The 15712-nt window shown below is 56.4% G+C and overlaps 1 protein-coding gene across 1 annotated transcript; it reads right to left on the bottom strand.

The window, feature by feature from the left end:
• Positions 1-1228: 1228 nt before the first annotated feature.
• Positions 1229-5595, bottom strand: SP6 (Sp6 transcription factor). Its single transcript, XM_070393068.1, has 2 exons — positions 5394-5595; positions 1229-2523 (listed from the first exon to the last, which is right to left on the bottom strand). Exon 2 carries the CDS (start codon positions 2463-2465, stop codon positions 1335-1337), a length of 1131 nt encoding a protein of 376 aa, XP_070249169.1. The 5' UTR covers positions 2466-2523; positions 5394-5595; the 3' UTR covers positions 1229-1334.
• Between the last annotated feature and the right edge of the window lie 10117 nt (positions 5596-15712).

The raw sequence follows: 15712 nt of genomic DNA, 5'->3' as shown, positions 1-15712 counted from the left end.
GGCTCTGGGTGGAAAGAGGGGAGGTGGGGGGGGGGGGGACCTTACAGCCTCCATATCAAGCCTGGGAAAGGCCGCTCGCTCCAGTCTTCCCTCATCGGCTCCCTCCCCTTTGCCTCTGCTGGACTCCTCCCTCCCTTCTTCCCACTCCGGGATCACAACCAGAAGGTATTTCTAGCATCTAAAGAAGGAAAGGGGACAGCTTCCTAGACATCACAGAAGGCAGCCCCTTCCAGTGGGAGAGCCACTCCCTCCCACGGACAGGGATGGGAGCCTCCCGTCACACCTTCTACAGGAGGGGCCTGGGAACTGCTGGGGCACCCCCACTGAACCCCAACAAGCCCGGTAACCCTGTCCTTTCCATCCCCAGGGGGGAAGGCGGCCGATGGGGAACCTAGGATGAGGAACTACATTAATTCTAGAGCGGGGGCTTCTGGCTGCCTGGAAAGCTCACATGGGGTGGGGCTGCGGGGAACGGATGGGGAATGTGGACGACTGAACTTTACTTTTCATCAAGACCAAGAGCTTGGAGCGGAAGGGGTTTGTTTCCTCCATTCCCCCATTCAATTGCTTCCTCTCATCTTAGAAGGGGCCCTCCTTGCCCATGCCCCACCTCTATCCGGCTCTCTGCCCCACCCCGCAGTTGGGCTGGGAAGCTGTCCCGGATTCTGGCCCTCTGCCCCCTTCCTTCATGGCTCCATCAGGCCGGGTCTGGGAGGGTTAACAAGGAGGCGCCTCAAAGGAGTTATTTTTACAGCAACAGCCTCCTCGCCTGATGGAGACCCCGTCCTGAAGGGGACCCCCGGCCTCCCCTACGCCATCACAGCTCTCCCTCCGGAAACCCTAGGGAGAGAACCAGGAGGGGATGAAAGGGGCCAGGCCACGGGGCGGATCCGGAGGCGCTTTTATGTCCCGGTTCCCAGGCGCTAAGGACGCGTCCAGGCAGGTCCCCCCAGCGCAGGGGCGGCCCCACTCCTCCATGTTCCCGGGATGCCCGTCTTCTCCGGCGGGCCCCCTCCGCCCTGCAGCCGCGGTGGGACACCCCACCGCATCCCTCCAGCTGGGGCACGTGAGGAAACAGTGAGGAAACCGAGAACAGAGGGGCCTACGCAGCTCCCCCCACACACACACACACCCGGCCAGCCAAACAGGCAAACGCGTCCTGTCCAGCCACAGAGACTAAAGCACCCCTAGGGTCCCCTCTCCCCACCCCACACCGCCTTCACCCCTCGCAATAAATAACCACCTGCTCCTCGCTCAATCCGCCCCCGGGACACCAGGCCAGGGGGTTCTCTTCTGATGCCCCGGGGGACCCGCGGGGAGGCGGTGGGAGGAGCTCAGTTGGAGGGAGCTCCGCCGCCCTCCGCCTCCCGCTTGCCTTTGCCCCCCGGGGGCTCCACCGCGCCGCCAGCCTTGCCCTCGCCCGCGGCCGCCCCCGCCGCCTCCTCCTTGGCGCCCTCGTGGGTTTTCATGTGCTTGGCCAGGTGGTCGCTGCGCATGAAGACGCGGCTGCAGACGGCGCAGGGGAACTTCTTGGTGCCCGTGTGGGTCTGGAGGTGGCGCTGCAGCTCGTCGGAGCGCGTGAAGCGCTTGCCGCAGAACAGCCAGTTGCACACGAAGGGCCGGTCGCCGCTGTGCCAGCGCAGGTGCGCCTTCAGGTGCGACGTCTTGGCGTAGGCTTTGCCGCAGCCGGGGATGTGGCAATTGTGCAAATGCTTCTTCTTGCCCCCGTCGGGCCCGCACGGAGCCCCGAGTCGCTCCGCCTCCAGGCAGTTGGGGCAGCGGCACACGGTCTGACCTGAGCTGCGGGGCACGGACCGCCGGGAGCCTTTGGGCCGCGTCGCCCCGTCCAGACCGGAATCCAGCCCCTGGGACTCCGGCGCCACCGCTTCCAAGGCCTTGGCCCCGTCGGGGGGCCCCAGGAGGTGCTGCCCTCCGGCGGCTGGGAGGAGGTGGTGTGGGTGTGGGTGGGGCGGCGGGGCGCAGAGCTGATGGTCTCCAACGTAGCCCCCCAGGCCGGCCTGCAGCGCCCCCGGGTGGCCAGGGGAGGTCAGCGCGCCCTGCGTGTGGGGGAGGTCCATCCAGGTGGCCCCCGCATGAAGGTCCCACCAGGAGCCATCCTCGGTGCCCGGGTGCGTCGGCCGGAACCACGACTCGTAATGGTGGGACATGTCTGGCTGCAGGAGCTTGGAAAAGGGTCCCGGGGCCAAGGGGTTGTCGCTTTCCAGGTCCTCACAGGTTACGCGGGAGGAGGCCCCCGGGAGCTCATAGCCCTGCGAGAAGTCCACCTCGGGGCCCAGCGGGAGGCTCTGCAGCTCTCCAGGCTGCAGCGGGGAGGGGTAGTCCCCCGCCTCCGGGCTCGTGTGGCCCTGGTATGTCTGGAGGGGCTGCAGGTCCAGGCGCGGAGGGGAGGCGTGGGGCGCGTCCGTGTGCTGGCTGCCCAGAGAGCCGCAGACAGCGGTTAGCATTGCCGGGGTGCGGGGTGCGGTGGGGGACAGGGACGGTCAGGGGCTCCTCAGGTGAGACCTAAAGGCCGCAAAGGAGAGGTGAAGTGAGCAAAATCACCAGCGCGCCTTCAGTCCCAACCTAGTCCCGCCCTGCGAAGTGCCCCTCCCTCCCTCTCCACGCCCCCAGGTGAAAAAGAGAAACGCCCCTCAGGTTGGGGGATTCAAGATCAGTTAAGAGCATTTGAGAGAACTAGGAAGACTTGAGGGTGTGAAGGTCTCGGCCAAGGGGCAGAGGAGAATGGAAGTCTCCCTTCCCCTACGTTCTCTCTCCTAGAGGAACCAGCTTATCCTGGGAGTTGGGCTGGTCCCAGGCTGGTAGGGAGGATACTCCTACAGGGCAGTGCTCACACCGGCCGACCCCAGCTGCCCCCTGCAGACCTGCTGCCAGCCCAAATGGAGGATCTTCTAGCTCCATCGCAGCTTTCCCACTTTAACTCAGGATACAGGTGGGGAGAGGGAGGTGGCCTGTTTCTGAAACTCAAAGCTTGAGGTTATCTGACTTCCCAAGGCCCAAAGCAGGTTCTGGGATTTTGGAAAAGAAAAAAAACAACAACCTGAATTCCATCTCTGAGGCATGTTCCTTGAGGAAGAGCATTTCACTGCCCAGCCTCATTCTCCCCAGCTCCCTGCCTGGCCCTCATGCTTTCCCTCCGGCGAGGACTTCACCTCCCTGGGGTTCAGCGCAGTGCCAGTTTCTGGGGGACTTCTCGCCACCAGAGAAAGTTAAGCCCCCTGCCCGGTCCTGACCCACACTGGTGCCAGCCCGCTCTCTCCCTCTCTCCGGCTGCTACCCATGCCTTCCTGCCATGGAGCGGAGACCCAGATGTGAAGCGGGGAGGGGTTGGCTTCCCAGAGAAGGGGGTCAGGAAGAGAAGAGTTGACCATCAAGCTCACTCCTGCCCTAGCCAGTGTGGCTCAGTGAATAGAGCCTGGGCCTGTGGACTGCTGGGTCCCGGGTTCCATTCCGGTCAAGGGCATATGCCCCAGTTGCAGGCTCCATCCCCAGTAGGGGGTGTGCAGGAGGCAGAGGGTCAATGATTCTCTCTCATCATTGATGTTTCTATCTCTCCCTATCCCTTCCGCTCTGAAATCAATAACAATATCCTTAATATATATATTAAAAAACAACAACAAGAAAAAAGGTAAATACGAAAAAGAAAATAAAAAATAAAAAAACAACAAAAGGCCGACACTCCTTAAGGGATGCAGGGTCGGAGTGGGGGGGGAAAGCAGAGGGCGACAGGAAAAGCCAGAATCACAGAAATTAAGAGGAAGGCTTGCCCAATGGGTTTTTAATAATGGGGTGTATTCTAGGCGTGGATCATTTTTATTTTATTTATTTTTTTAAAGAACATAACTATTAAGTTCTTTACTTCAAATAACTAAGAAGCTAATTTAATCATTTTAAAAAATTAACTTCCAAGGAAGACAGAGAGAGATTGATCGGCTGCCTCCTGCACGGGCCCTGACTGGGAATCGAACCTTCTACCTTCTGGTGTATGGGATGACGCTCCAACTAACTGAGCTACACTGGCCAAGGCTAGGCATGGATCATTTATAAATAGGAGTCCCACGGATAATTCTAATATGCAGCCAAATGTTGAGAACTACCACTCAAACTAACACTCTTGAAAAAGAGGAAACTGAGGAGGTATTTGGAGAAGTGACTTGAACAAAGACATTCATTTATTCATTCAATCAACAGCTATGGCCCTAACCAGTTTGGTTCAGTGGATAGGGCGCCAACCTGCGGATTGAAGGGTCCCAGGTTTGATTCTGGTCAAGGGCATATACCTGGGTTGCAGGCTCAATCCCCAGTCTTGGTCCGGGTGCTTGCGGGAGGCAACCAATCGATGTGTCTCTCTCACATCAATGTTTCTCTCTCTGTCTCTCCCTCTCCCTTCCACTCTCTCTAAAAAAAGCAATGAAAAAATGTCCTCTGGTGAGGACTGGAACACACACACCCACAAAGTATGTACTGTATGTGTCTCTGTGAACCAGGTCTCTCCACTCTCCCTGAACCACTGGGAACCTGAAGACCTGCACCCCTTTCCTGACCATCTATCTGTGATTTGAAGGTCCCCCTCTTCTCACCATCTCTCTCTAAGGCTCGGGAGCCCCAGGTGTGGGGTTCCTATCTGATTGGCAGAGGAGGCGCTTTGGTTTCGGGCAGGGACTTTCCACGGCGGGGTTCGGCTGACCCTACTACCTCCTGCCTCTGGGAGCAGGGAGGTGGCCGCAGGAGTCTGGCAGAGGGAGAGGGAGAGGGGCTGGGGCGCCTACTCAGGCTCCGGCGGCCTCACCACAAGAAAGGAACCGGGTGAAGCTGCAGGAGTGGAGCCTCAGGCCCAGGCGGGGCAGCCCAGGAGGGGCTGGGCGGGAGCAGTGAGGCCGGGGACCCTAATAGCTTTTGGCGCCTGGGAACGGCCCCAAAGGCGAGGGGGTGGGGAGGCTAACGACCCAGGCTCCACAGAGCGGCCCCTCCCGACCCAGGGCAGGCAGCCCAAGCCCGGGATGCACGGCCCGCCAGCGAGGCTTCGGGGTGGGAGACCGCAGGACGCACAGTCCCGGCTTCGCGCTCCCCAACGGGGGAAGGCGGCTAGAGACACCCGATCCCCTCTCCCCCGCTGCGCTCCGGTGGTCGGTCGGACTTCCCTACTCCCCGTCCTTAAGGTTCAAGTCCTCCGGTTGTCCCAGTCGCTCCAGTTTCCCCAGTTTCCAGTCTCCTCGGTCCCTCCAGTCTCTCCCGTCCGCCCAGTTTTCTCTCCGCTGGGGCTCTGAGCCCCTCGGATCCTGCTCCCCCGAAGCCCTGGGGGCGCGTTCCGGGCGCATCTTTCCGAGAGGACCCCGGGAGCGCGCACCCCTCGCCGCCCCGACCAGGGCTCCTACCTCGAGGCTGCGCTCGGACTCCAGGCACCGCTGGCGGACGCGCTACCGACGGGCGCTCCAGGGCCCGGTGCGCCGGCGGCTCTCCAGCGGCGAGAGGCAGCGGCCAAGGGCGAGTGGGGGCCGCGACCCAAGCCGGCGGAGGAGGGGCGGAGGGCGGGCGGGAGCCAGCTAGCGAGCGAGCGAGCGAGCGAGGCCAGCTCCGCCCGTGACTCACCCGCGCGCTCTGCCTTCATCCCCGGCTCCGCGCTCCTTTTTCCCCGAAATCGCAGCCCCGCCCACCTCACCTGCGGCCGCCTTAACCCTTGCGGGCTCGGCGGGACGGGAGGCTCGGCTGGGCCGGGCCCGCGAGGAGGGGGCGGGCAGGGAATGGGGGAGGGATCGCTATCTAGGTCGCCTCCCGCCACCTCCCTCGCTCCTCCTCATCCCTCCAGGTCTCGGGCCAGGGGCCCGGGCGGAGTGTCTCCCGGGTTCCAAGACCCGCCCCGCGGGGAAGAAAGCTGCCCCGGAGCTGGTTTGGTTGGGCTGGGGACGCAGGACTCGCTCCGACCCTGGGGGGGTGGGGGTGGGGGACCAAAGAGGGGGCGGGCGCTGGGGTGATCCTGAGCCACCTTAGGGCGCCCTTGGCCTCGACGGCCCTCGGCCCGCGAGCGCTGCCTCGGAACCGAGAGGAGAGGAGGAAGCAGGACCGCGCGCCAAGTATGTGTCGGGTCTCCGCCCAGCCCTAGGCCGTGAGAAATTATCTGCGCTGCTGCCCTCCTCCCCTGTCCCCCCGCTCCACCCCCACCCCCACCTTCTCTCCACCACCACCTCCTTCCGCGTCCTGGGCTCCCGCTCGAGTTCCAGTTCTCCCCTCCGGCCACTCGCCTTTTCAGGGCGACCGCCCCCTCTTCTTTCCCATCAACTCCCCCCGCGGGCCCATCTCTACCTGTCCCCCCCCCCCCCTCCCAGGGCCCCCGGCGTTCAGTCTCCAACTTCCCTGAGGCTGCAACCTGGGCGCCGGCTAAACCCACCCCCAGATCGCCCACCGCCTCGACCCGCGCGCCGGGCCCTGAAAGCCGGGGCAGGCGCCCGGACTGAGGGACCCCTCGCCACCACCCCTTCCCGGTTCCCACCTACACGTCGGAACCCCGGGCTCTTAACCTGGGGGAAGGGTCTAGGGGTCCTTTAGATGAAAGCGAAGGCACAGACTCGATGCAGCATCTGCAGAACGTCAGGGCGTTCGCCGCTCCCAACCTCCTCTCGAGGTCCGAGTGGATCGAGATGCCTGGCCAGCCCGGTGGGCAGCGCGGGACCCTCCTTCCCCCGCCCTCCACCCCCACCTGCGGGCGTCAGCACCCCGTTAGTCCGACGCTCCCTTCCCGGTTGGTGTCTCCTCTACCCGCCACGTTGACTTCCCAAGTGACCCTGGTCTTGTGGGGGATTCTGATCAATTTTCGTATTTTTGTTGTTGTTGTGCCCGTTGGCGGTCCCTGGGCGCGCTGCCATTGGCTTTTTATTAAAGTTTCGAGTCTCGCTTGTTTGTTGTCTTGACGGTCCTTTGCGCAGCCGGACCGGGATTCGGGCGGATTCACTGTCGCTCCTGCCGCCGCCGCGATGGCTGTCGTGCCCGCTGGTTTCCCAGCCCTGCATTCCCGCGTGGGACGCCCCCGAAGTGCCACTACCAAAGGGCTAAGCAAGCCACACGCCACCTGGAAACCCCGCCTTTGTGGATGTGCTTTCCCAAGAAACACACGCGCTCTCACATCCAGAGTCGCCAGTCTGACTTATCTGTGCACCCACTTCTTTTCCGTGCCTCAGTTTCCTCACCAGAACAACCCCAGGACACGTTGGGGAGGGCGCCCTGGGGCTTAAAGGAACTGATGTAGTTACAATACTTAGCCCCGTGGGCGCCTGGTAAGCTCACCGAAAACGGAAGATATCATTGTTGTTGTTGTTAATAATTATTTAAAAAGTCGGCTCCCAGCAAATGGTTGTTGGATTAAGGGATATTCACAAAGGTCTTTGGAGAAATTCTAGCCCCAGCCTTGTACTTGCTCAGCTACAAGCCGCTGGGTGAGAGCAGCTGTCCTTCAGAGTCAAAGGAATGGGGCTTGGGAAGCCAGGAAAGCATCCCTCCACCCCCACCTCCATCAGGTCAGGGTTGTACTTTCTGATCCGTGGGGTTTCCTTCTCCCCCATACTCAGGCCCCTGAAGTATAGATTGCCAAGAATTGCTCTGGACCTTGTGGCCACTAATACATCGACAACCCTCTCTATCCTCATGATTTTTGTATTTTAAAAAATATTTTTATTGATTTCAGAGAGGAAGGGAGAGAGAAATAGAAACATCAGTGATGAGAGAGAAACATTGATTGGCTGCCTCATACACACCCCACTCTGGGGATTGAGCCTGCAACCTGGGCATGTGCACCGAGACCAGGAATCCAACCATGACCTCCTGGTTCATAGGTCGATGCTCAACCACTGAGCCACGCCGGCCAGGCTATCCTCATGTTTTTATTTCTGTTCACTCAGCCTGCAAGTGTTGGCTATCTGGGTTTGCATCCCAGTTCACAGCCGTGCCTAGAGCAGAGTCAGGGGCTCATGTTCCAGAGCCTGTGACTCAGATTCTTGGGTTAAGTCCCATTGGACCCCTAGGCATTCCTTGCCTCCTCCTCCCTGCAGCCCTCTAGCCTTCTGGCTTTTCCCAACGCTACTGCTCTTGAGGAGCTAACACTTGCTCAGAGTTCCCTCCTCCATTTGTTTTTGAACAGCAGATTGTCTTATCTTTCTGTTTTCTGTTTCCCTGAAAAGCAATAGGGAAAGGGATCCAGTCCGCAGGTGGTAGACTTGCCACTTTCACCACAGGCTCCCTTTACCCCCACCCCACCCTGACCTGAACATACCTGGGTTCCCAGAAGCAAAGACCCCCCCCCGCCCCCCACCATCTGCCTGTGGCTTATCAGCATGAAAATGAACAGTCATGGCCCCGAAGGTGTGGGTCAATGGTTGAGCACTAGACCCATGAACCAAGAGTTTACAGGTCGGAATCCCAATAGGGGCACATGCCTGGGTTGTGGGGCTCAATCTCCAGTGGGGGGCATGCAGGAGGCATCCAATCAATGTTACAATCTCTATCCATCTCCCTCTCTAAAATCAATATAAACATTTCAAATATTAACAGTAAGGCAGTTGTTTTGGAAACTCAGCCATGCTGGCTTCCCGTCCTGCGAGGTTTCTGCTTCTGACTCAGGGCATTCACTATCTTCCTTCCAGATGACCTTCTACTTGCGTTCCTCTGACTCCAGCCCTTTCACTTCCTGCATGCCAGATGCTTTCCTACTGCACAGAGCCCACAGTCTGAGGTTGACATAACTGCCCAGTGTTATCTCATCTCAAACTGAACAATGCTGCCCACCACGCCTCCCACACAAACTGAGATCTGCCCAGGACGTGGGCCATTTCTGCCTTGCTCCCTTAGTCCCCCAAAGGGGTAGACAGATTTTGACACAAGGGTCCATTTCCCATTCCTGCCACTCCTATTCTCACACCTCATTGATAGTTGGCGATCCATTTGTATGTGGAACAGCCTCATTAGCCCCCAATTGTATCATAACACATTTACTTATTGAGCATCTACTATATTCCAGGCGCTTTATCCAAATATCTTTAATTCTCATCAGCACGCAGCTAAGTAGTTATTATTATTCCCATTGTACAGATGGGGAGTTCTGCCAAGCATCAAAGAAGTCAAATGACCTGGCCAAGATTACACAGCTGTTAAGAGACGGAGAAGGAAGTCAAGTTCAGATCTGTCAGGCTCCAGTGCCTGTGTTCTGCCTGCTCTCCCATCCAGCCTCACTATGGCACCAGTGATAGCTCTGGGAGTCTGGCTCCCCTTGATCCTGAAGGTGGAGGGGACAGCATTCTTAAGCTGATCCCTAGATCAAAGCTGCCTTGAGTTGTTGGGACAAGTCACAGCTACATCTGTGGTCCCTTCCAAACCTCAATAGTCTTTCTGTGGAGATTGCGCTATGAGAATATCGAAGCTGGACTGCCCATAACAATTGCCTAGTGCAAGTCCTCATTTCACTCGTAGGGAAACAACCCCAGAACAGAGAGGCAAGCAGCTCAAAGTCACACAGCAAGTCAGAAGCAGAGCAGGGACCCAAGCCCCATTCTCCTAATTCCTGGTCTAGTTGCTCACTCTCCTGTACTCCCCACACCACTCTCCAAGCTGCACTCGGAAGACTGCAAGCTGGTGACCTTGGACGCCAACATTTCTCCTTTCCTTTCTTCTTTCCACCTGCTGTCCCAGGTTCCTGGGAACCTGGATGAGTCCAGAGCTGAGGCCAAATGGTATCTTTTCCTTCATCCATTGTTCATTCAGCAAACATTTACTGAGGGTATACCCAGGGCCCAAGCACTAGGCTGGACACTAATTCTATCATAAATCCAAATATCGCTGGCATCCACATCCATTTCCAGCCTGAAAGGTGAACCTAGCTGAGGATCGTGCATCTGTATGTTGGGGGTGGGGGGTGGGGGTGGGGATGTAATCTACAAAGGTGTGTGTGCACATTTTGCCTGTGTGTACTCATCTTGCTGTGTGTGCCTTTGAATGTGGGTTGTCTGTCCTCTTCCTCTATGACAAAGGGAGTTCCCCACAGGACATGCCCCGTGATTTCTCCCCTGCTACTTCTGCAGGTGTTTATCAGGCACGAACTTCTGTGAGGTGAGTGTGCGCCTTGTCTATTAATATTTGCCCATCTTTTCTATCAGAATGAAGCCCCCGGTCATCTGTTAACTGGTGAATCCACTCCACTTCTCCCTCAGATCTCAGCCCAGCCCTCCAAAGACCTCCAAAGGAATTCTCTTTGGTTCTCCTTACAGAGACCTTCAAGACCTCCCTCTTATCTTCCCCTCCCCAATTCAGAGAAAAATCAAGACTTCCAAACCCTTCTCAATGATCCCCATGGACGTGGAGACCTCCATCCCCTGAACTGGACAGGGAACCTCTTACCAGTCCATGGAGCCCAGAGCTGGCAGCGGTGGTGAGGGGCAAGTGGGGGTGTTGGGAGAGCCAGGCTTTATAAAGGAGGCGACAGTCAGAGCAGAGGGGGAGGTGAGAGGTGTGGGCAGGGGTGCTGCCAAGTCCTCACGGCCTCCAAAGCTTTTAGGATAATCCAGGAAACAGTGGCCCCCGGCTCTCCTGGGGGAGTGGTAGGGGGTGAGATCTGAGTCTCTGAGGTGTGCCAGGAAAGGAGGATTTCTCCTCTAAGAGCAGCTGGGGGTGGGGGTGGGGGTGGGAGAGTAAGACTTCCTTCCCTCTCCAGAGGCTGGACGGGCAGTGGGAGAGGGACCAAGTGGTTCTTGCGGGATGGAGGAAGTGAGAGCATCGCCAGGGGAGAGAGCTGGGTGGCTGGAACTCTCCAAATTCCTTCCCCCTCCTTTTGAGGGTTCCTCCATGGACTGGGTGGGAAAGAAAGAAGTACCACTTTTATGGTCTGGGAGAGACACACACACACACACACACACACACACACACACAAAGTCGGTCCATCCCTGCAGACTCCCCATCAGTGATGTTGGCTACTCCAGCAAGTCTCTCCTACTTCTGCTGGAGGCTCATTCCTCCTCCTCCCTTTTCTTCGTCCCCTACCCCACTTAGATCCCCAGGACGATTCATTGTAATCCACCTTTTGGATCTGGGATCTCTCATTGTCAAGTGGTTCTCTCCCCGATCTAGGATAGGGTGAGGCAGCTTGGGATAAACAAGAGGTCACCTAAGACCAGAGGCAGAACCCAGCCAAGAAGAACTGTTATGGACAGTTCAGGGGTCCGGGAACTCCAGGGGAGTGGAGAGGTTGGGAGCAGGGCCTGGAAGGGGAGAAGGGCCTGGAGGTGAATTTAGGTGGAGCCTCCACAGCCCCAACTATTTACATGGACTTAACTTGAGGGTAGTTGTAAGCTCAGGCATGTTGGCTAACAGGAGCATGTGCTGGAGCAGAGAAGGACAAAAGGCCAGGAAGGAGCAAGGAGAGGAAACAGAATAAGACCAGCTCCCCATAGCTCCCTGAAGCTAGGAATTCTGACCCACATAGTAGAGTGGCCTGGAGACTTTTCATGTGCTCACGTCCCATTCTCAGCCATAGCTCAATGCCCTTGACACTGAGAACAGTAGCTGCTGTGCACACCCAGAGCCCAGTAACCTAAGGCTTGTATGCCCCCCCCCCCCAAGTCCCCCACAGGGTGAGTCAGGCAGTCTTTGCCCTGAACTTTGTCCTGCTCCTCCCCCAGAAACCTCTAGACTGGGGATTCCCAGTCCCTTCATTAGCTTTTCAGTAATTACCCCCATAAAGGCCTCGACAGGTCCTTCCTCTACCCATCTCAGAGATGAGAACATTGAGGCCCTTAAGAAAGCTCAGAAGCTCTGCAGAGAACCACCCATCAGGCAGGAGAGAGTAGAGAGGTGGGGGCTTAGGAGGCAGAGCTGCACCCCTTCCTTCAATCCTCAGCACAGTTAGGAGGACAGGGCCAGCACCACCCCCTGGGGGCACCCAGGCGGCAGGACTGAGGCTCCAGGGAGGGGCTTCCCTGTCCCTCCCTACCTTCCAGCCCAGAAAGCGGGAGTGAGGGGGAAACAAGCAGCGGAGACCACACAGGTGGAGTAAATAATGTTAATACGGGAGCATTATCACCAGGGCATTTCCTCATGGATAAATGTCTCAAATACCAAAGGATGCCTCCAAATTATAGTTAATTACAGAGTTGATTTGCATAAATTATAAGGTGAGCATACAAATTCTTTCAATCGGTTCCATATGCTTAGGTAGCAGGTCCAGTTCAAAAGATGGGAGAACCTTGGGGTGAGGGGAGTTGGGGGGAGGACAGACAGCTCCTGGGCTGGCCCTGCTAGCCCACACCCCTTTCCCAGCTTTGGAGCCGTGAAGGGGAGCTGGAGACCTGAGTGGTTTTCGGGGAGGGGAGTTACTAACAGAACCCAGACCCCCTCTCCTCCTCCCTTTGTACCTCAGCACAGCGTGCTCCCCCACCACCAATGACAAGGCAGGAAAGCTGGGGGTGGGTACACATGGAGGGTGGGACTCTGGTGCTGGGTGAGTCTGCGGACCCCTCGGGGTTAATGATAGATTCAAGCCCCTCTCTCTTGCTCTCAGCTCTCCCTGGATCCATAGGCCCTCCTCCCCCCACTCGGGCTCACTCCAGAGCCAACCCTCCGATCCCAAGTTTGATGTTGCCGCTGCCTGCACCTTCCAGGTGGCTCCTCAGAGGCTCAGACTCCCAGACTTTTGTCTCCAGTGCCTGGGCCCATTTCCTCTGCCCTCGCCTCCCAGTCCCCCACCTCCTCTAGCTGCTAAGACTCTACTTCCTTCTCCAGCTCTCTAATTTGTCCCTCCCTCCCAGCCCCCATCCTTACCCAGATGTCTCCTACTCTTCTCTCCATCTTTCTCCTCCTTCCCAGCCTCCCTCCCCCAGAGATCCCAGGTCCCCCCTACACTCAGCTGTCTACTTTAAAAAAATATGTATTTCTATTGATTTCAGAGGGGAAGGGAGAGGGAGAGGGAGTCAGCAACATCAATGATGAGAGAATCATTGATCAGCTGCCTCCTGCACGCCCCACACTGGGGATTGAGCCCACAACCCGGGCATGTGCCCTGACCTGGAATGGAACCGTGATCTTTTGGTTCCTAGGTTGACGCTCAACCAGTGAGCCACGCTGGCCAGGCTGCATGTGTTCTATTGTTTAAAAAAAAAAATTTTTTTTTTCAAAGACAGAAGCTACTGGATTAGCTTGGGAGAGAGACTGGGCTAAGGTGCATGAGGGGAGGGTGAGAGTGTACCTTTGTCTTCAAATCCAAAAGTCATGGGGTGGGGGTGGTGAAAAAGAGCCTAAAGTGGTTCCTGGTAGTACTGAGCAAGTGCTTAATAAACAGTTGTTGGACTGGTGAATGAATTGGGAATGGCAACTGGCCTATGAAAATCCTAGAGAGGTGCCAACTTGGTAACAGGAATTACTTCTCATTTGGATTATTTCTCAGATCTCCTATCAGCTTTCTGCCACTTCTGGGCCCAGGAACCTAAACTGTCCTACAGACCAACAACAGGTTAATCGTCCTGAAATGCCACTCCATCTTGGAACTCTCCACGTCAAACACCTCATTGGCTCCCTAGTGGTAACCATAACATTCAAGACCCTCCTACTTGGCCTCCATCACCTTTGCAATCTTCATTTCCCTGGGTCCTGGTACAAACCTTCCAGTCCCGGCCAGCCCGCTGGACTCGGTGTTCATCAAATATGCCCAGCCTTCCTACCCTTCCTCCGACTGTTTCCACCCTGCCACCCATCTCTGCCTCAGAAAGGCTTTCCATCCTTCAAACTCCCATCCTGCAAGGCAGCTTCTCCATGAAGTCCGCTGAGCAGCAGTGCCGGAAGCCAGTCCATCCTTGCTGCTTGACACAGTCGCTGCAGGAAAGAAACATCTGCACAGCATATGTTTCAAGGGACCTGGTGTATATGGCATACTGTTCTTAATATGTTTGCTCCCCTTCTTGGCGCTATGTGTTTTAACCAAGGTCACCTCTCCGAGAAAGGTTGTTTCCCCAGGTAAGGATTTTTCCCTGAAGTTAGGGAGGGAATAAAACCCCTTAACCAAGTGCCAGGCAGGTAGTTAATCACTTTAACTACAAACAATCACGCTTAAGCTACATAATCTTTACTCCCTGGAATGGAGATAAGAAATGCCCTAATCTTTGCAATAGAAATTGACAGGATTAAAATCAACTGGTATAGCCGAAACCGGTTTGGCTCGGTGGATGGAGTGTCAGCCTGTGGACTGAGAGGTCCCGGGTTCGATTCCAGTCAAGGGCATGTACCTGGGTTGCGGGCACATCCCCGGTGGTTTCTCTGATCGATGTTTCTCTCTCATTGATGCCTCCAAATTATAGTTAATTACAGCTGATCGATGTTTCTCTCTCATCGATGTTTCTAACTCTCTCTGTCTCTCTCCCTTCCTCTCTGTGAAAAATCAATAAAATATATTTTAAAAAATAATAAAATCAACTGGTATAAATACAGATGTAACAAGACAATAAACACCAGAACTTCACTGGAGATCCTAGACAGAACTTGGCTAGAGATCCTAGCTAGGCTGCTGATCAACTGAAGGCTGTCCCCGTGTCATTGCTTCTTCGCCGAGTCCGTTCACACCTTTGGGGACCCCTGGACCTGTTGGGGTTGGACCCCAACATAGCAGCACATCACTGGCTTGCTCCTCTGAACTTCCTTAGTACTGACTGCCACATGACCTGTTTCCATGGAATTGCCTTCTTACTGGTATGTCCCTACCAGTGGGTCGGGGCGGGGGGCCTACTGGAGGGCAAGGATCATGTCCTTTTCATTCCACACAGTCATCAGCCCAGTGCCTTTTTTGGGAAGCGGGTGGAAAAGCCACAGCTGAGCAAATTAGAAAAATGTTTCCCTGAAATCAGAGTTTCTAGAGTCTCTTAGCTGAGGTGGGTAGTGGTGAAGGCAGAAGCATGGGTCAGGTGGGAAGACATAACAGAAGCCTTGAGATGCAAAGACCCATGGAGGAAATGAGCCCAGCTTCCCTGCCACCCCTTCTCTGCCCACCCATCCCCTTATCCATCCCCCGCCACTGTCCCTGGTTGTGTGATGGGTAGAGAGGGGTCCAGCAGGATATCTGGGGCGTTCAGAATTGGGGTGAGAGCCGGGGGAGGGTGAAGCACTCTGCTCTGTTAGCCTGTTCCGGTATCATGAGTTGGAAGTTTGGGACAAAAGGAGCAAGGGCCGTGAGTGGGAGCTGGGAGAAGGGGCTGATTACACTGGCGTCATGGAGAAAAGCAGAGGAAGAAAAAGCAGAATTTACTTTGTCCCTCTGGGCAGTTAAAACGCTTCCTACCATGGTTGCAGCATCCTCATCATGTCATGCCTCAGCTCAAAAGCAATTCGATAGCTCCCCATTACCAACAGGAAAAAAATCCATGCTCTTTAGGCCTGGAATTGAAGCCCTCTATCCCGTCTGGGCTCAGCCTGCCTGTCCAGCCTTGTCCCTCACACTCTCCAGGTCTCAGCCACAGGGGGATCCTGCTCCATCCTTATTGTTCATACATGTTCACGCCCCATACTGTTCCTGGTCTGAAATGCTCTTCCTAGTTCTCTGTCTGTGAGCTCCTATCGATCCTTTGAAGCCCAACTCATATGTCACCCTCCTCTGTTAGGCCTTCCCCAGTTCTCCCAGGTACCTCTTCTGTGTTCCCATAGACCTAACATACAAAGGGCTTAACACTGTCTGATGGGT

This window comes from Myotis yumanensis, unplaced genomic scaffold, assembly GCF_028538775.1.
Source record: "Myotis yumanensis isolate MYYU_CA2020_CCGP unplaced genomic scaffold, mMyoYum1.0.hap1 SCAF_16, whole genome shotgun sequence".
NCBI lineage: Eukaryota > Metazoa > Chordata > Mammalia > Chiroptera > Vespertilionidae > Myotis > Myotis yumanensis.
This window is presented reverse-complemented; position numbering and strand designations above follow the sequence as displayed.